General features: G+C 39.3%; 1 protein-coding gene across 5 annotated transcripts in view; it reads left to right on the forward strand.

Moving 5' to 3' along the window:
- ralgps2 (Ral GEF with PH domain and SH3 binding motif 2) overlaps positions 1–21,278 on the forward strand; it is a 470,074-nt gene that overhangs the window by 243,122 nt on the left and 205,674 nt on the right. For all 5 annotated transcript variants that reach the window (XR_015758209.1, XR_015758208.1, XR_015758210.1 and 2 more), the window contains exons 7-8: positions 20,581–20,670; positions 20,762–20,854. Coding sequence is in view for 2 of the 5 variants with exons in the window: in XM_087990912.1 (XP_087847038.1) it covers positions 20,581–20,670; positions 20,762–20,854 (183 nt within the window). In the remaining 3 variants the exon portion in view is untranslated. The remainder of the gene's footprint in view (positions 1–20,580; positions 20,671–20,761; positions 20,855–21,278) is intronic.

A 21,278-nucleotide genomic window follows, 5' to 3' on the forward strand; every position in this document is an offset into this window, starting at 1 on the left:
ATATTCCTCAATAATCAGTGTTCTGAAGATTTGATGGTCCCTCGTTGTTCTTTTTTGGAACATGTTAGTCCTATATTCTCTATATATCCTCCTTCAGTGTATCCCATTATTTTGAGACAGATTTACCTGTATTCTCTCACCATCCAGATAATATACTTCTATTTTGTTCTTCTTTCTAAAATGGGCAATTGTACATTTTGAATGTGATACTCCATTTGCCAGATCTCAGTCCACAGTTTCAGTCCTGATCCTGTGGCTCACCATTCCTTACATCTTGCTAACCTGAAAGGAACTTATTTATGCCTGATCAAAGCTCCCTATTATTCGGCCAATCTTCTTTCTTTGTCTCTGTGTGCTATCTTCTACACCAAAAGCTTCATTTGTCATTAATATCCTTTGTTGTGGTGCTTTATCAAACACCTTTTGGATATCTAAAGTATGATACAGCTACCATTTCCTCTTTATGCATGGCACATCTTACTTCCTGAAAGGTCTCCAGCTGAGACTGGGAGTAATGTGATCAGGTGAGCCTCACTGTGAGGTATACAGGGAGGACATCTCTTTTGGGCTGGAGTGGAATGTGGTTTGAGAGAGAAAGGATCTAGTTGTTGTAGGTACCGTCAACATTGGTAGAACTAGGAAAATGTTCTGCAGAGGGATTACTAGCAGCTCAGGCTTAAATTAAAGACTGCAAAGATGTGATCATCTCAGGCTCGCTACCTGAACCATGTGCAAATGATAGTCTAAATAAAATTCGAAAGGTAAATCCGTAATTCAAAGATTTCTGCAGGAGAAATGGTTTGTGATTCGTGGGACAGTAGCACCAGCATTATGGAAAGAAAACTGTTCTCTTATGGCAGGTTTCATTTGAACCAAAAAACCCCGAAGAACCGCAGATGCTGGAAATCAGAATCAAAAACAGAAATTTTTGAAGAAACTCAGTAGATCTGGCAGCATTTATGGAGAGAAAGCAGAGTTAATGCTTCAGGTCCAGTGACCCTTCTTCAGAATGCTGGACCACAAATGTTAATTCTGTTATCTCTGCATAGATGCTGCCAGACCTGCTGAGTGTTTCTAGTAATTTCTATTTTTGGTTCATTTGAACTATGCTGGGACCAGTTTCCTGGCAAATTGTAAAACTAACATTTTAAATAGTACTGTAAACTAATTAGTTTGTGGGAAAGTGGAGATTCAATTTAAGAGAAATTTAAAAAATCAAAAATAAATGAGTAGAGTGCAGAGTAGTGAAGAGGTAAATGGTAAATGAAGTGTAAAGGAAAGGACAGAAAACTTAAGCAGAAGACTGCAACAAAAATTAAAATCAGAATGTATAACATTGTAAAAATTCAAAGTGTAATCTCCAGCCATACGTCTTTCTTGAGATATCTGTGCTGTTCTGATTTTGGAATTGAGTGAAACTCCAATTGTTATCGTTGTACTGTTGGTGGTTCCACCCTCAGTTGCCACGGCACCAAGCTTTGTACACCTCTTCACCTCAGATTTTCCTTATTAGCAGTTCTTTAAACTTTTAATAAAAGCAGAGGTTCTGGATTAACTCAGCAAGTCTGACAGCACCTTTGGATTCTTTTCAGGGATGCGCCAGACCTGCTGAGTACCTACAGTACTTTTCCTTTAGTTCAGATTTCAAGCATCTGCTTTTATTTGAGTATAATTCTTAATAATTTCCTTCTTTTTTTCTAAGCTTGTGGTCACCACCTTACACGGTTAGTTTTCATTTTAAATTTTTTTTTTTATTCTTGGTATGTTTTAATTCATTAAAAATGCTACATAAATGTGCGTAAGTCTTGTTGTAGCTGGACATTCTACTAGTCTTGCATGTGTTTTTGTTCATGAAGGAAATGCTGAATCACAATTGTAGGTAATTTAAAACAAAGGCTATAGACCTGTTTTCTTGCTGAACCGTTTAACAGTCATGAATAGCTCTTTCTGTTACTTGCACTTGGAGAAGTTTGAAGTGGTTGATGTCTTTGCAATGCTCCTTCACCAATCTTTGATTCTAGGGCAAGGAATTCCTATCTGTCAGTGCAGATGATGTATCTAGGGAGGTTTTCAAGATGTCTTTGTAGCATTTTCTCTGCCTTCCTACTGATTGCTTACCATGGTGGAGCTTGGAGTAAAACACTTGTTTCGGGAGACTTCTGTTAGGCATACGGCCAATTTGTCTGCTGATTTTGATTGCTTGTGCCTTTACACTAGGGATATTGGCTTGGGAGAGGATGCATACATTTGTATGTCTATCCTGCCATGGATTTGAAGGATTTTGCAACACAGTGCTGGTGATAACTTTCCAGGGATTCGAGGTGTCTGCTGTACGTGGTCTATGTTTCTGATAAAAACAGGTGGATGGGGTCCACGGCTGCTCTATAAACCATGAGCTTGGTCCTGGGTTTGAGGTCTTGAACTTCAAGTGCTGTGTTCCTCAGGCGTCTGAAGGCTGAACAACTCATTCGAGTTGATGTTGGGGTTCATCGTTAAAATTCTGCTCTCACAGAGAAGGAATGGGGAAATGAACACATTGTCCAGGGGCTTGCCATGAATTTTGATGTTTGGGGGTGCAGTGTTGTATGGCAGGAACGGGCTGGTATAGAAACTTTGTTTTCCACACGTATGGTCTGAGGCCCATTCTTTCATTTGCATCAATTAATGCATTGACAATGTTTTGTAGCTCGGCCTCTGAGTGCTCACGTGTGCAGGAATCATCTGTGTACTGCTGCCTGATAACAAAAAGTAGGGTGGTCTTGCTTCTGACCTGGAGGTGTTGCAAGTTGAACAGTTTCCTGCTCATCCTGTAGGTTAGTTTCACCCTATTAGGTGAAGGTTTAACTCTGTAGCATCATTAGGAGTAGTATATATTTCAAATGAAGCAAACAATATGGGCAATTTTCTGTTGGCAGACCTATAAATGTAAGACTATTGCTATCAACTTGAAATCTTTGCAGTCAAGTTCACTGAAATTGAGCACAAGTTCAATCAAGGATTGAGAAAAGACCCTATACTTTGTAATCTATGGCAGAAAGTTACATGTGCCATTAGATATTCCCTTGAGGCTCTTACTAAGAATATCTTTTTAATGTATTAGAATGTCTTGCTTTCTCTTGCAATATGAGCCCTTTTAAATACTTTTCAGTAAGGTAGCTGAGTATCGTATAATGACATTATAGTGTACTATGTATTATTCTACTCATATATCTTTATTTCCCAAATGGCAAATTAATTTGAGAGTTACCGAATTAAGGGAAACTAACTTGTTGAAGCCAGAAGATACATTTTAAAAATAATTTTGATTAGTCAGTGCCTTTATATCAGTTAGCATATAAAAGCTAAATTTTGGGAGTAGGTTGTGCATTTCTTGATCTCCTAATGTTGTTAACGATGTATAAGGAAACATTAATTCTCAAATCCATGCCATGTTTTCCCAACATACTCTTGTTCACTTAAAATCTGAGAAAGTTCTGACATCATACATGTTTAAGAAAAGTTAAAACCAACTGCAGGAAATATTTGAGAAGAGGAGTGAGAACAATCATTTTTGTTTATTTATTTTAATTAATCTTATGTCAAGACCACGTTAGAAGTGTTGGGCTGGTTCTTTTGCTTGTCTGACTTCTCCACTGGCTGCAACATAATTTGGATTTAAAGGAAGATGATGTTGCTAATTCTATGTATAAGGCTATATATTACTCAGTATCTGAAACAAGTCAGCCAGAACCCTTAAGTTAATAAATAAAGTATTGGTTTTATTACAAAAATTGTACTCTAGCAAAGATGCAAAAATTAATAATTATGAAATATGCAAACGTATCACCTTTCTTGAAAAATATCACTCACACAAAAACAAAACCCTCTCCGAATCAGAATAATATATTAAAATATGCAGTGTTATCTTAAAAGGACTTCAGCAAAGTGACTGCTAAAGTTAGAAAATGCAACTATTCATGGATTGTTCCAAAGCTGATCAGCAGCCCAAGTCACTTTCCATGCAATGCATTGGTATGGGGATTTCTCCCTGAATCCATTTTGGCTGGTTGAGTTCTCTCTTTTTGGATTCTGTGATGTTCTTTCAAACGATTTCTTCAGGAACTCTTCATGAGTGGAAAAGAGATCTTCCATTGATTTCATGATAGGGGTTTCAGGGAAAGAGCCTTGCTTCTCTTTGGCAGTTTTTCTCTGACTGTATGTGTTCAAAACAAATATATTTTACATCTGCAACTTGGATCATGTGACCTCTCAAAGCTTTACAGTCTGACTGCATTCAAGCAACTTGTGTTCTTTGCAGATAAACATTGTCGCTGCTTTAACCAATGTTCTTTGCTAAAAATGTTCTTTTCAAAATATTGAAGCTATATATTAAATGTACAACTGATACAAATTAATGTTTTTGTCACGTTGACAACTGTAAATACTCTAAAGCGTGATAAAACTGTACAATACTTGTACTATATGATTCTGGGAACTCATGCAAACATTTCAGTTGTCTGTTAATTAATTCTCCACATTGACTCAACATTGAAAGTGTTAAGCTTACCTTAATTACCGGTCTCTTAATCTATTTGCAATTGAATTCCACTCACTATGCATATATTTGAAAAATATGCAAATATTATTGCACTTCGGTTGTATAATTGGTACTATGTATAATTCATTCTCTAACCTTGTTGCATGTTAAGGTTACACAGCTTTCTCCATTTTAATAAAGCCAGAAAATATGCACATTTTTATTTATTTTCAGTCTCTCAGGCCAATAATGCAGAATTAAATTGGGGCAAAGAACTGAATCCTGGGGAGCTCCAGTCAACACCACCTAAATCTGATGTTAAATTTTTGAAGTTCGGCTGTCACAGAATTAGAATCACAGAACTTTCACAGCATAGATGAAGGCCATTTGATTTGTTCTATTTTCTTTTCCAAATGAGCAGTATGCCCAATGTCATTCTTCAGTCTTTTCCCTACTCTTGCACGTTTTCCTTTTTGCATGTGACATCAAATTTACAAGCAGCTTCATTGAAAGAAAAATAAATTTGACGAAGCAACTGTGGAAAGTAGTGATTTGTAAGAATGACCCCAACCTTCCAGTTGCTTATGATGCCAAATACACCATCTTGCTGTCATGCTCAGATTTCTGACCACAGGCAGCTGAAGTGGTCAGTGAAGCTCAACACAATCTGGAGCAATAGCACCTCATTTTCCATTTCTGCACTTAGCTGTAGTGATTGTAACAAGGTCAACCGGCTGGACATAGAATATGAATTCCCTGATTGGGACTGCTAATCTAGTCTAATTAGGGAGACCTGACTGACATAAAAGGGTGAATGCCAGAAATATTGAGGGCTAAAAATGCCTGACGCAGTGAGAGGCAGTGATATTGTTGGAGATTATAGATTTGTAAATAAAGAGTGATTAGTGATGGTACGCTGGCCTCTGAAGAGTTATTTCAGTGCCAATGAGAGTAAAGCATGATTCGGAAGAAACTTGCTTGCTGCAGTCGTTTTGAAGTTGGGAGTAAGCAATTTCTAACATCATGGGATCTCCGCTATCAGGATTCATATCAGAAGCAGTAATGCAAAGGCTAGAACAAACAGCCCTACCAATCATCAAACCAAAAATCTGGGTTCGCTATGTAGATGACACCTTTGTCATCACAAAACTAAACAAGATAGAAGAGACATTTAACATCATCAACAACACCCTCACAGGCATAAGGTTCACCAAGGAGGAAGAAACTGACAACAAACTCGCATTTCTGGACGTCACAGTAGAAAGAAAGGACAACGGAGAACTACAAACCTGCGTATACAGAAAACCGACAAACACTGACCAAATACTCAACTACACCAGCAACCATCCCAACACACACAAACGAAGCTGTACCAGGACACTATTCCAACGAGCCACCACACACTGCAGCACAGACGAACTTCGAAAAACAGAGGAGAACCACCTATACGACGTATTCACGAAGAACGGATACTCAAAAAACACAGTGCGCAGATTCCTCAAGAACAAACCATGATAAGCAGACAAAACACAGCCAGAAACCCTAACCACCTTACCATATATCAAAGAAGTTTCAGAAATGACACCCAGACTACTGAGACCCCTCGGAATCCTAGTTGCACACAAACCCACCAACACTCTCAAACAAAAACTAACAAACTTAAAAGACCCAGTGCAACCCATGGACAAAACCAACGTCATCTATAAAATTCCATGCAAGGACTGCTACAAATACTACGTAGGCAAATAGGAAGAAAGTTAGCCACCAGGATACATGAACACCAGCTAGCCACAAAAAGACACAACCCCCTCTCTCTCATAGCTCTACACATGGATGAAAAAAAACACCATTTTGACTGGGACAACACATCTATCCTGGGACAGGCTAAGCAAAGACATGCCAGAGAATTCCTAGAGGCCTGGCACTCCAACCACAACGCCCCATAAACAAGCACATAGATGTAGATGCCATCTATCAACCCCTCAGAAAACGAACAGGAAATGACATCACCACAAACCCCAGGAACCCCATCCAGGAGAAAGATATAAATAGAAAGCAGGAGGCAACAGCTTCGCTTCACTTGGAGGTCGCCACTGATGATGTTAACTAGCCAGGTAATGAAACGTCTGGATATCAAACTTACAGCTCAGCGAGCAAACCTACACCCTGAATCATGCTTTGTGTGGGAAGCTTGACTCCTTCTACCCTGTTGTCGAGGATTGGGCCCAATATATTTCTGGGCAAACAATATTGTGGCAGATGAGAAACATGAGTTATTCTCCTTGACACTTGTAGTACTGTCATTAGGAGCCTAAATTTCCTTGAGACAGCAGATACTAAAACCTTTCAAGACTTGACTGACATACTCCAATAACATTACAACCCTAGCCTCCTTCAATTCTGAGACATTATCGCTTTTACTCAGTAATTCAGGAACCAGGAAAATCCATATTGGTATTTTTGACTAGGTTAAGATGACTGACAAAAGCCTGTGAATTTGGTTTAACCCTTAATGCGATGCTTAGAGATTGTCTCCTATAGGAATTAATGATGTGACTATAAAAAAACTGGCTGAAGCTTATCTAGACCTCAATCAGGCAGTGCAATTGGCTTTATCATTGGAAAATGTGGCAAGTGCAGCGTGTAACTTGCGAGGTATACTGATATAAGTGGCCATCCTCACCAGTCCAACTGAGCTTGGGTAACATCACTTCAGTGCAAGCAACTGTATAGCCTCTCTCAAGAAATATACTATAGAGTAACTCTAGGTTGGTCTCAGTAAAATCCCAAAACAAAGCCAAGTCTTGGCCAAGCAGATCCAGTTTTCTTCAAGATCCTGCCCATTAAGAGACTGATATAGTTCTTGGGACTGCAACAGAATCTTACAAGAATTAAATGGAGTAAGATAGCTCATAGGCCAGTATCCAGGAGGATGTCCAGGAGTGTTCAAAGCCTGGATACTCCACCTACACCTGGTTTGGAACAAGTAAATTGCTTAGTAACATCCAAATCCGAACCAATCAAGATAAGCATCTGATTAAATGACCATGCAGTTCAAATGAAGGTCGATACTGGCACAGCCATCAGTCATCACAGAACCAGCTTTTTAATAAAGTTTGCTCTGCACTCCAGCCCTTAAAGTTTTGCAAGACTTCAGCTTGGCTGAGTACCAAAACTGTTCACAGTGCTCTCCCTGTAATCCGGCTTACATCCTGTACAGTTGCAATGAGACATCTCTATTTTATAATCCCTCGTAGTAGAGGACAAAGTTCCATCTAGCACCTTAATTGCTTGCTCTGCCTTAATCACTCCTTAATCACTCATCCTGTAAAATATATGTTCCCTGATCTGAATGCATCTATAATGGTAATCCCCATCTTGGGATTATCCCTTCTATTATTATTCAGGCAACACTTAGGGCTGAACGTCATTGTATGGAATAAACTTCCACCCACCCAGTAAATTGGTTGATAAGGACCAAATAATATGTCTTTCCACAACTCAATCGTTCTGTGAAATCTATTTGTAAGTGCTCCCATGGCCCCTCTGGTTGGGGCTGGTGTGCAATGGGGATCTTGTCTGGTCTTTCAGGTTATTGTGGGCACATACCAGGCATCCCTGACTGTTTTGCTCTGTCTCTTCCCATTCCTTGTTACTACCAACGTCTGTCCTTTCTCCCCAGCCTGGCTTTCATTTCATATTGTTTTCTTCTGTGGTGTGTTTTCATGAGGTTTTGCTAAGTGTATAGTGGAGCTGCCATCCTCTCTTTTCACCAGATGCCATCAGCACCTTTTACCACTTCTTGTTATTTCCAATGCCCTTTCTTTCTCTTCCAGATTCTTATATAACTGTACCATGTTTACTTCCTCCACCCAAATGCTGCTGTGATCTGATGTTCAGAACCTTCTCTAACTGAAATTGTACCTGATTCTTAATTATGGCATTTCTGCATAACTTGTTTAACTGCCAAATCAAATGTACTTAAAACAATCCCAAGGTTTTCTTTTCCTTGAGCAGTATCTAACTTGTGGATATTTATTATTTCTATTGTTTCTAAACTTTCAATTTCCAATCCAAACTTTATCCTGTGTATACCAGTCTCATCTGCACTTTCCTTCACTGTTATTCTGGATTTAAATAAATAACAGGTTCCCTTTAATTCTAACTTACCGTTTTTTTGTAATCAAGCATGTTTCAAGGGAAATTGCTTGAGTGTGTCATTGAGTACAACATCCCTTGTTCCTCCCTTGGCTATCTTTTGAGGAATTGACTAATCTAACATTGACATTCTTGTTCATATTCTGCATGCCTAATTAATAATTCAGAAATCTAATTGATTAAGGCAAAGTAGTGGTTTCCCAGATGTGGATGCAGCCACATATTTTTAGATTTCTAATCACTTTGTGTTCTAGTGAAGAAAGCTATCAACATCTCTCTGGGTCAATTATTGTACCTAGAATTCACTTCCTGCTCCCTCTGAAATTCCATTGCTGTGCCTGTTTGTGATCTATCTGCTGTTTTTCAAGTTGTTTTCAGTTCTGCTGTGATTGGCAGTTTGGAAATGACAATATTGCAGCAACTATTGCTATATCTGTTTAAAAGCAAGCTTATGCTAGCGAGCAGAGTGCTTACTGAATGTAACACCAACTAATACAATAACAATGATCAATTGGTAGAATGTTCTGCAGTTGCCTCATTGACACCGGAGTTAGTTCTGTCAAGTCAGTCTCTATGCTCCTTATATCCATTGGTTCTGGAACACTCAATATTGTGCATTCCCTTGAATGAGTTAGCACACAATTCAAATCTGAATTTTGAATATTTGTGCTATCTGATTTGTAGGCTGCAATTTCTTAAGTTTTCCTCTTGTTTGTTCTACTTATTAGGTCTGTATTAAGAACGATTTTAAAAAATAAACTTCTACCATATTCAGTAACTCTGGGTTTTTTAAAATTCAGCTGTGAGATGTGGGCATCACTGGCTGGCCAGCATTTATTGCCTATCCATTGTGCTCTTGAGAAGGTAGTGGTGAGCTGCCTTTTTGAACTTTTGCAGTCTACCTGCTGTGGGTTGACCCACAATGCCATTCAGGAGGGAATTCCAGGATTTTGACTCAGTGACAGTGAAGGATCGGCAATATATTTCCAAGTCAGAATAGTGAGTGTTCCAAGTAAGGCTGCCCTTGTCCTTCTAGATGGAAGTGTTCGTGGGTTTGGAAGGTGCTGTTTGAGGATCTTTGGTGAATTTCTGCAGTTCATCATGTAGTTAGTACGCACTGCTGCTACTGAGCGTTGGTGGTCGAGGGAGTGAATGCTTGAGTATTTATGCCAGTCAAGAGGGCTGCATTGTCGTGGATTGTGTCAAGCTTCTTGAGTGTTGTTGGAGCTGCACTCATCTAGGCAAGTGGGGAGTAGTCCATCACACTGCTGACTTGTGCCTAATAGATGGTGGACAGGCTTTGAGGAGTCAGGAGGTGATTACTCGCTGTTGAATTTCTAGCTTCTGACCTGCTCTTATCGCTACTGTGTTTATGTGGTGAGTTCAGTTGGGTTTCTGATTAATGACAACCAAGATGTTGATAGTGGGGGATTCAGTGATGGTAACACTTTGGTGCCTTTGGTGGTGGTGGGGGTTTGGGGGGTGGAGGAGGAGTGTTGGTTAGTTAGATTGATGCCCAGTTTGGACTCATTCAGCTCCTTACCTTATTTTAGACTGGGTTCAAACATGGACAAAAGAGTTGAATTCTGTGGCTGAGGTGGCAGAGACTGTCCTTGATATCAAGACCGTACTTGACTGGTGAGCCTTGCGTTAGTATTGGGTAAGTTGGAGGGATTTCTGAGTGACAGGATTTACATGCATTTGAAAAGGCAAAGACTGATGAGGGATAGTCAACATGGCTTTGTACTTGATTGAGTGTTTTGAAGAGGTGACAACGAAGGTAGATGAAGGCAGAATGATAGACGTCTATATGGACTTCAGCAAAGCGTTTGACAAGGTTCTGCATGGTCGACTGACTAGGAAGGTTAGATCACATGGCATCATTGGGAACTACCAATTGGGTAAAAGTTGGCTTGAAGATAAGAGACAGAGGGTGATCGTAGAGGGTTGATTTTTGGATTGGAGGCCTGTGACCAGTGGTGTACCGCAAGGATCAGTGCTGGGTCCACTGCTTTTTGTCATTTATATAAATGATTTTGATGTATAGGTGGGAGCTATGGTTAGTAAGTTTACAAATTACTCCAAAATAGGTGGTGTAGTGGACAGTGAAGAATATTGTCTGAGTACAACAGGACCTTGATGAGATGGGCCACTGGGCCAAAGAATGGCAGATGGAGTTTAATTTAGATAAATGTGAGGTGTCCATTTTGGTAAGACAGATCAGGGCAGGGTTTGCAAAGGTAATAGGGCCTTGGGGAGTGTTGTTGAGCAAAGAGACCTTGGGGTGCAGGTGCATAATTCCTTAGATAACTTCTTCACGCAGAGGGTGGTACATGTATGGGACGAGCTGCCAGATGAAAAGGTGGAAGAAGGTATAATTACAACTTTTACAAAGTATCTGGCTGGGTATATGAATAGGCAGGGTTTAGAGAGATGTGGGCCAAGTGATGGTAAATTGCATTCCGTCAGATTGGAATGTCTGGTTGACACTGATGCGTTGGACCGAAGGGCCTGTTTCTGTATTGCAAGACTATGACTTAATTGTTTCTAATTGGGCATTTTCAGTTCTCATTTGGTGGTTTGAGTTTATTTTTAAGTTTATATGTCATTAACTTTAGTCTATAAGATGTAATATTTATTTTCACTTCCTGATTTGTGGTCTGTTTCTGAACATGGCCGCCCTACTCCCTCCTTGCCCAGTTTCTGCTGCATTCTTAGTCCAGTTGGTGACTATTGAAGTTTTGCATTTTATGTGAAAAGTTTGTTGTGACCTATAACTTTCAGGCATAAGGGTAGGACAAAGGCAGGCTCTCATGCCAAATTTCAGTTGATTTAAAACTGCATTGAGAGTGAAGGAGCAAGTGGCCTGGTGCAGGGCTGAATCTTGAGATTTTGCATAAATATTCAGTCAAGTGTAAATCTGTATCTTCAAGCCAACTTTTACCCAATTGGTAGTTCCCGATGATGCCATGTGATCTAACCTTCCTAGTCAGTCGACCACGTACAGAACAATTCAAATTATTGATAAAGCAACAAATCAATATCATGTAGGAATATGCAAAATACAGGGTTCAATATTCAAAACATGGGACTCAACAAATTTCTCTCCAAAGCGTGCGAAAGATGAGATCACACTACTTCAGAAAAAGACTGTGTCAAACTGCCATGAGAATTTAATCAACGTAAATAAATTCACAGCATCCTTATTCATGTCTGGTGATGCTGTGTAATTTTGTTAAATGTTCATGAAAGTCACAGAATCTCAAAATTATTATGGTGCAAGAGGAAGCCATTTGGCCCACTGTGCCTATACCAATTCTATCTAGTGTCCTGATTTTTCCCCAGATTTCTATCAAAATGTTTGTCCAATGCTCTCTTGAATGCCTCAATTGAACCTGCCTCTTTCACTTTTCCAGGTAGTGCATACCATACCTTAACAACTCTGTGTGAAAACAAATTCTCATACACCCTTGCTTCACTTGCACACCAATTTAAATCTAGTCAATTTTGTACCAGCATTGCTTCTGTCTCTTTTATATCATGTCCTAGAAAATTCTCAAGTCTGTTGTTTGGCACTGTATCAAACAGCTTCTTGAAATCCATCTATACTGCATAAACAGCAGTGATTCTTTCATTGATTCTTTCTCTTTTCAAAACTCAAGAAAGTTAGTTCATCATGGTTTCCCCTTTAGAAATCGGTGCTGACTCTTTCTAATCAACCCAGCTTTTTCCATGTGATAACCAATTCTATTCCAAATAATTATTCCACTGCCGAAATAAAACTAACTGATATGTAATTATTGAGATTATCCCTTTACCCTTTCTTGAATAAGGTCATAATGCTTGTAGTTCTCCAGTCTTGTAGCACCTCCCCTGAGTTCAGTGCCCCTGAAATTTATCCTCTCACTTCCTTGATTTGTATTTCATCTGGTCCTTGTGCCTTGTCAAACATCAATCCAGGACTACTTTTGTATTAATTTTGAGTCCATCTTGTGTCAGTTTCCTCCCCTGTCACTATTGTCTGTGCAGCATCCTCCTCATTTGTAAGATAGATACAAAGTATTCTTTAACACTTCAGCTATGCCTCTGTCTTCAAATGTAAATTCCCTTTTTGCTCTGATACTGATCCTACACCCTCTAACCACTTTCTTACTGTTTACAGGGGATCCTCGATTATCCGAACGTGACGGGTGGGCACTATTTCGTTCAGATAGTCGATTATTGGGTTAATCGATTAGATGCCTTTCCACTGGGGCTCGGAGTTTTTAAAGTCTGCTCCCTGTTCAGGAGACTGCAGCAGCAGCAGAACGTGTGAGACTCCGCCCCCCCGACACCACCCCCTGCCCCCAACCCCGTGCAACAGTGCCCCCCCCCAACCCCACCCAACACCGCCACCAACACCGTGCAACACCGACTCCCCGCCCCCAACATCGTGCAACACCGTACCCCTGCCCCCAACACCGTGCAACACTGCCCCCCCCAAAACGTGTGGGGAGAGAGAGAGAGAGGGTGGGCATTTGGCAAAGGTGCCTGTTTGATCACTGTTGGGAACACGTCTTTGATATAATGTTTCCATCGGGACCTCGAGATCTCCTTTGGATAATCTGATGTTCGGATAATCGAGGTTCCTCTGTATATGTCTGTAGAAGACTTTGCACTTCACTTTATGTTGGACGCTAGTCTTTTCACATAGTTCCTCTTTGTTTCTCTTATTTGTTTTTCACCTCCTCCCTAAACCTTCAGTGTACCTGTTGATTCTAAATTGTATTTTCTGCCTTACATCTGTCATAAATACACTTTTTCTTCTTTAACTTAACTTTGCCATCCAGGGAACTCTTGATTTCTTTGTCCTACTTTTACTATGAGAATGTACCTCGAACTGTACCTAAACTATCTGCTCTTTGAAGATGGCCCATTGTTCAGTTACTGTTTTTCCCATTAATGTCTTATTCTCATCAGTCCTGCTTGGTTCTGTTCTTGTCCCATTAAATTCAGCTCTCTACCACTTGATATTTTTTACTCTGGATTATTGTTTGCCATTCTCCAACATGAACCTGAACTTGTGATACAATAATCACTCTCCTATATGTTCCCCCTCATCAACAGATATTCGATCCACTTGACCAATTTCATTTCCAAGGACCAAGTCCAAGAATGCATTTGTACTTGATGGGGCATAATCCAACAACACGTCCTCCTCAATTCCCTTTACACTATCAGTATTCAAGTCTATATTTGGGTTATTGAAGGCCCAATCTAGCTAATCTATAATGTTGGCCCCTCTCCGTAATTTCTTTACAGATTTTTTTTTTTCTTTACATCCTTTCTGCAAGTTGATGGCCTACAGAGAGCAATGTAATTGCACCTTGTTTTTTTACAGCAGTTCTAGCCAAATTGATTTTGTCCTTGAACCTTTTGAGTTATTGTGATTTTTTTTGTCTCATTATGTAAACTGTTCAGTGAAGAACTTTTTTTATAGTTGGGAAAGCTAGAGAACATAGTAAAGAACAGACCTTTCATCACTGACTTGTATTAATGTTTCATATATTTTTTTCTTCTGAAAGACATGAGAAGGTGGTTAATGTGTTAACATGTATGAGCTAAATGCACTTTTTCTGTTTATAGCAAAGACCAGATAGACTTTCATTTTAGTAGTTAAACCTGGGTCTTTACTTCGCCATCAAAGGATCTTGTGTCTTGTTTTTTCTCAAAACTGTCTCCCATATCTAGTCCTGGCACTTGGTCCGAAATTATCTGTTTCATTCCCAACTGCGTCTCTGGGTACCTATGTATGCAATTTTTGTCACTTCTCGGAGAAGTTTAGACTTGGTTTTCCTTGGAGCTCTCCTTGTTCTGCCCTTATTCCATTACTGATAAAGGACTACTTCATAACCCCCCTTTGTTTCAATAGACTTCAACATATCCAATCGACCTGACACAGATCCATTTGTCCAATAAAGTATTCGTAGGGAAAAGTACCATACAATTCTTGTAGAGTCAAAGACCCATCTACTCCCTCAGGATGTACTCCAGCATGTTTTGCAGCACCATCAACATGATAAATGGGCTACATTCAGAACTGATCTAAAAGTAACTGAATTTCATTGAGATGCTGTTGATTGTTATCAGCAGCAGAATTGTATTCAACTGCATTGCCTAGTGTATCCCGCACCAATAGGAAAGCATGCCAAGAGCACCACCAGGCATGTCTATAAATGATGTACAAACCTGGTGAAGCTACAACGTACGACTATATGGATGCTCAATGGAAAAAGCAGCAAATGATATAACTAAACTATCCTAAAACTAATGGATCAGATCAAAGCTTTTCAGTCTTCCATATGTAATGGTTAATCAGTGAAGGAAGGTCCAAGAACATCCCCATTCGTAATGATGGGAAGCATCCAAATTATCAATGCTAAAGACAAAGCCTGAACCATTTGAAGCAGTTTTCAGCTAGAAGATTTTGATGCATGATCTGTTGCAACCTCTTTCTGAGATTCTCATCATCATAGGCTCCAGATCTCTGGCAATTCAATTCATTCTTAATGATATTAAGAAAAATCTGAAGGCAATGAATAGAACAAAACCTATCACCCTGAAAACATTCCAATTCCACTACTTTAGATTTGTACTTTAGATCTAAGAAGGTCTTGAATCTAGCTACAGCTCTGAACTGTAGAAAATTGCTCAGCCATGAGCACAAAAAGCTCCTACCACAAAAAGCAGGATAAATCCACACTGGCCTTATACTCTAGAGCGATTTGGCTTGGGCAAAGCCTTTATATAACGGGTAAATGTTCTTTACAGTGACCCTCTCGCTGCGGTCATCACCAATGGGGTACGATCAAGCAATTTTAGCATTTTTAGATTTTTTGGGGCAGCCAACAGGGCAGTCCTCTTTTGCCATTGCTTTTTACATTGATGATTGAACCGTTGGCGGAGGCCATTCGTATGGATCCAGTATATCAGCTCCAGAAGTGGGGTCAAAATTACATAAGATTTCGTTGTATATGGAAAATGTCCTCTTTTTTTTTGTCTCATCCTGCAGTTTTGGTGCCTCACCTGATACAATGCATCAGCTCGTTTGGCACCTTTTTGGTGTACAAGATTAATTTTTCAACATCAGAGGCTATGCCTATGGGTGGTTTTATGAAGGTGCTAAGTCTTGAGGGCGAATTTCAATTCCCATGTAAGTGGTCACAGGGAGGTTTTATGTATTTGGGCATATTTATCACTCCAGTTCTTGATTGGTTGTTTAAAGCTAATTTTGTTCAATTATTTGACAAAATAAAACAAGACCTTCAAAGATGGGAGGCGTTTCCCGTTTCATGGTTAGGTCGGATAGCTCTTATTAAGATGAATATTTCCCCTGTTTGTTGGACCCTTTACAGATGCTTCCCCTGATTTTCGATAAGCAAATGTTCAGGAGACTGAACGGCTGGTTCACCTCTTTTATTTGGCATCGTAAGCAGCCCCTTGTTAAGTTAGCTAAACTGCAGTTGCCTCACAGATTGGGGGGGAGTGGACATTAAAAACTATCAACTAAGCTCTCTGTTATCTTACATGAGTGATTGGGTTTGTGGGGACCCTTGTTCAATATTGTTAGATATCAGAACCTCTCAGGCAAAGTACCCCCTTACTAGTTTGTTGTTTTTGGATAAAATGATGACAGGAATGTTGCCATAACCCAATAGTTATCAATACTGTTAAAGCATGGAGGGCAATTCGGCAGAGGGAAAACAATATTGGCAAAACATTTTTTCTAACGCCTGTAGTGGGTATGCCGTGTTTTCAACAGGGGGTGATGATTCAGGATTCAAACATTGGGTGTCTAGGAGTGTGTCTTGTATGGGAGATTTATTTGAGGGAGATACAATGATGTCTTTGAATCAGTTAGCACGGAAGTGCGAGCTATCTAGCAGGGACCTCTTTCGTTTTTTCCAAGTTAGGGATTTTATTCAAATAAATACTACACTTGACTGATCCGTAAAAATCCAACATAGAGGAGTACTAAGTACTAACAGTACACTTTTGTCAGCACGTTATATCATCAATTGGGGGGGCAGCCCCTCAGATGAGTTTGATCGACTTTGTAGGGTGTGGGAGAGAGCTAGGTATTGAGGTCTCCTCGGAGGCATGGGATGATATTTGGGAAAAGGCAAGAAAGATATCAATTTGCAATAGGACCCATGCTTTACAGTTGAAGATTCTCCACAAGGTCCACTTGGCTCCGAATTGTTTGTCAGAATTTAAACTGGGGGTCTCGTCAACATGCTCCAAGTGTAAAGTTAGTATGGGCACTCTTACCTATTGTCTCTGGTCCTGTGGTAGGCTTCAAACATATTGGCAGGTGTAGTGGAGGGGATTTTGGGTGTAACAATGGAGAAGGACCCGATCTCTCCTCTTCTTGGCCTGCCCATTGTATTCCTTGTAGATGCACAGAAGTAAAATCTTTTCAACATCCTTACTTTCCGTGCGAGAAAGAATATGTTGTTAGGTTGGGTGTCGAAAAATCCCGCGGGCCTGTCAAGTTCACCTAAAATTGTTATGGAGCATATCCCCTTACAAGTATGGTACACCACAAAACTGAGAATTTCTGTAAGACATGGCGGTCCTTTTTGGACTCCTGAACACAGATTTGTCTGCTACACTAATAAGGGTTTTTATATAGCTGTAACGATTGTGCTTTACGAGTCCAATATCCAGAGAGGGGGAACTGCGAATGTATGAATATGTGAAAAGTAATGCTCTCGATATTTGAGTTAGTGTTTTGTTTTGCTGAGCTGTATTATTGTTATTTATTAGTTTGTTGTTAGTTATTATTTATTTAGTTAAGTAGTTAGTTGTGGTTTTTAAAATATATTTTAATATATTTATACATTTTTACACGGTTTAGGTTAAAACTTTTTTTTGTTTTTTCTTTGTATTGTTTTGAATTGTATTGTTTTGTATTTGTTGTAATATTAAAAAAATCTATTTTTCAATAAAAATATAGTTCTAAAAAAATCCACACTGACTAATTACTGTCCATCGGCTTAGTGTCAATTGTCAGCAAAGTGATGAAGATGTTTTCAGCAGTGCTGTCAACCGGCACTTGCTCATGAGCGACCAGTTTGGGTTCCACCATGACCACATTTTACAATCTTAGTCCAAATATAGATCATATAACTGAACTTCAGACATGAGTTCAGTGATTACCCTTGACAACAAGTTAGCAGTTGATAAAATGCGACAACACGGATTAATGGGAGTTGGGGTGAGTGGGAGGAAGCTATGCATGTGTTGGAGTTATACCTAGCGCAAGGGAGCGTTGTTCTAGTTGTTGGAAGCCAACTATTTCAGGACTAACACTCTCACAGGAGTTCTTCCGTGTAGTTTCAGGGATGACTTGCTTGCTGGTTGTAATCATACTGAACATAGAGTAGAATGGCTGTGGTTATTGGTCATCAATTTCAGCAATTAACAATCAATCTGTTTAGATATGTTGTTACACACCGCTGGAGCAGGTGGGACTTGAGCCTTGGTCTCCTGGCTTTGAGGTAGGTGCAATATTATTGCACTAAAAGAACTGTTTGTCAGGCAGTATCCTGGTCTAAAACATCTTCAGCAGTGTCAGCAATTATCTTCTCTCTACTATAAAGTCAGAAGTGGGCTGTTGCCTGCACAAGTTCAGCGTCATTCACAATGGCTCTCATATTGGTGCAGTCCACATACTCTCCGGACAATATTCAGATTTGGCTGGCAAGTGACAATTAATGCGTACACTTAAGTATCAATAAGCATCTCCAACAAGGGCGGATCTAACCAACACCCCCTGCATTCACTTAAGTTACCATGGCTGGATTTCTCATCACCAACATCTTGGGATGGGCCATCAGTATTGACCAGAAACTCAGCTACACCCTCTCGGAGACTGCTGTGGCTACAAGACCAGCCCAAAAGTTGCAAATTCTGCAATGAATAACTTACTATATTACTCCCCAAAGTTTGTTGACTACACAAGGCAAAGATCAGGAGTGTCCACTTGCCTGGTTGAATACAGTTCAAAGAATTTTCAAATTCTCAACATTATTCCAAGAAAAGGCAACCCATTTGATCACAGTTCAATTCTCCTATTAAATATTTACTCCATCACAGGTGAATAGTGGCAGCACTATGTATCATATTCAAGATGCTCCTTCAGCAGCACGTTATGGATCTGTGACCTCTGCTACCATGGAGAACCCAGCCATCTGCAAGCTCTCCTTAAATCATGAACTACATTGACTTGAACTCTTTGCCTGACAGAATTGTGGATGTGATGATGACATACAAATTGCAGTTGTTCAAGAAGGTGCTCTCCAATACCTTTTCTAAGGCTATTAGAGATGAATGATAAATGCTGGCCATGCTAGCAGAGTTCAGATTTCAAAGATTAGTGAAAAACAAAACAGTCTTCAAGACTGGGGTGAATTGTGGTTCTTCCAGGTTTTCAAAACCATTTCTCCTAACTAACTTCCACAGTAGTGGAATCCAGATGACCATTTAAGTTATAAAAGAAATAATCTCATGAGTTTTAGGAAGACTGAAATGTTGTTTTGTTGATTGGATTCTGCTATGATCCCAACGGATAGTATTGCTGGATAAATGCAATCTGAGAGTGAAATATGGTTAGATAGATTTTGTTTAGTTTCACTGACGTGGTCGGTCACTGAGATGTAAGCAGTAAATGCTGCAGATTTGGGTTTTACAATAAAAGGGAGGATTATGGTGCATAAGAAATGAAGCAAAAAACAGATTAAACCAAACTATTTACATATAACACAAATTTAAAAGTTTCAAAACAGGTAGAAAAAATATAATCTCATTAATCCCAAAAGCACCCCCTTTATAGTACTAACGCCAGAGAGAGTTCCGTCCTGTTCAGCTTTATTTAACTCTAGCTTTGACTTCTAAATCTTAAGGATCTGATAACCTCTTGAGCTTAAAACCGAGCTTATAACTCAGCTTAAACTTTCTCAGTTTCAAGTAACACCTTTGGGTTTTATTCAAACACTTATGGTCTAGAACTTATTGTAAATTGCTTCTTAAAAATTCAAAACTATTTATTCCATTTCTCAGGAGAGCTGCTTTACACAGTCAGCTTCAGCTAAGAATCCTGCCGAAACTGAAATGTTTCCCCCAAATCAAAAGAAAAAAAAATCAAACTCTGACCTTTTAAATTGGAGCTGAATGCACGATTGTTTTCCATTTTCGCTCGTAAGATTCTCCCAATGCAAGCAAAGAACACATTACTCTCCAGAAGTCTTTCTCTTGCAATGTTTAAAAGACATCACCACAGCTACCAAAATACTTAGAAGTCAATCATGAAACTTCTTCAGATACGCACAGTTCATTTTTAATTGTTCAGTTTAAAAGCATCCAAACTCAATAATAAATTATCGTAAAATTTATATAAATTGCGCCTTATATTGCAGCACTGCAAACTAAGTCTAAGGAAGCAGCTGATATCCAAGAAAGGCGATGAATTCATGTCCTGAAAAGGGCGGGAGAAAAAGATTGGGAGACTACAACTTAGCAGATAGAAAGTTAGAGTTGATAAGGATTTATAGTTGTGAAGGGTGGAAATCGGACTTTAATGTGAATTCAATTGATTCATGTGGGGAACTGGGTGATAATTATGTAGCATTGTTTTACCTGAGAATCTTAATTTACCAGCCTGTATAGGATTCAAGTGTGTTTCATGGTTTAAGATGCTCCACTTAAGTATATTTTACATTACAGCAACTTGCCGATACAGAGGTCAAATCAAATCTTGCCACTGTCTTTTCAAGATTTCTTTTAGTTGGGAAAAGGTTTATTTTGAATATATAATAATGAGATGTGGACTGAGTCCTACTTATTTTTTCTTTTCTTGATTACAGGTTAGCTTTTGGGTCGTCCGAGAGATTCTTACTGCACAAACACTAAAAATAAGAGCTGAAGTGTTGAGCCACTATGTTAAAACTGCAAAGGTAAGTAAGTGGCTGGTTGGGTCATTCTACATTTGATATTTCAATTGAATCAGTGTGAATTTTTATTTATAACTACTGTACTTAATTGCAGAAATTGTATGAGTTGAATAACCTACATGCCCTAATGGCTGTTGTGTCGGGATTGCAGAGTGCACCTATCTTCAGGCTTACCAAAACATGGGCGGTAAGTGATTTGGTTCTTATTTATGACAAGCAGAGGCTATATTTAATCTTTTTTTAACAAATGGGTACCTTTTATTTTGCAATTTACTTCAATAAACCAACCATTTCCTTTTAGTTATAAATGAAAAATCATGTTTTGGATGATTTTTTAAAATCATAATTCTACTCAAACATTTTACACCAGTTTCCTAATATGAACGCAAGTGAACATTTAGTCTCTCGTCTGCTCTGCTATTCAGTAAGGTCGTGGTTGATTTGATGGTGTTGTAAATTCCACATTCCCATCCAACCCAATAACCTGAGGTTCTTGTAAGACAAGGGAATCAAACTACTGTTGCATTTAATTTTAATGACTCCACCTCCACCGCTTTCTGAGTCGGAGAGTTCCAAAGTCGTACAACCTGCTAAGAGGAAAAAAAATTCTT

Source organism: Chiloscyllium plagiosum, unplaced genomic scaffold (genome assembly GCF_037043375.1).
Source record: "Chiloscyllium plagiosum isolate Xiang-an unplaced genomic scaffold, Cpla_swu_hap1 HiC_scaffold_9, whole genome shotgun sequence".
Classification (NCBI taxonomy): Eukaryota; Metazoa; Chordata; class Chondrichthyes; order Orectolobiformes; family Hemiscylliidae; genus Chiloscyllium; species Chiloscyllium plagiosum.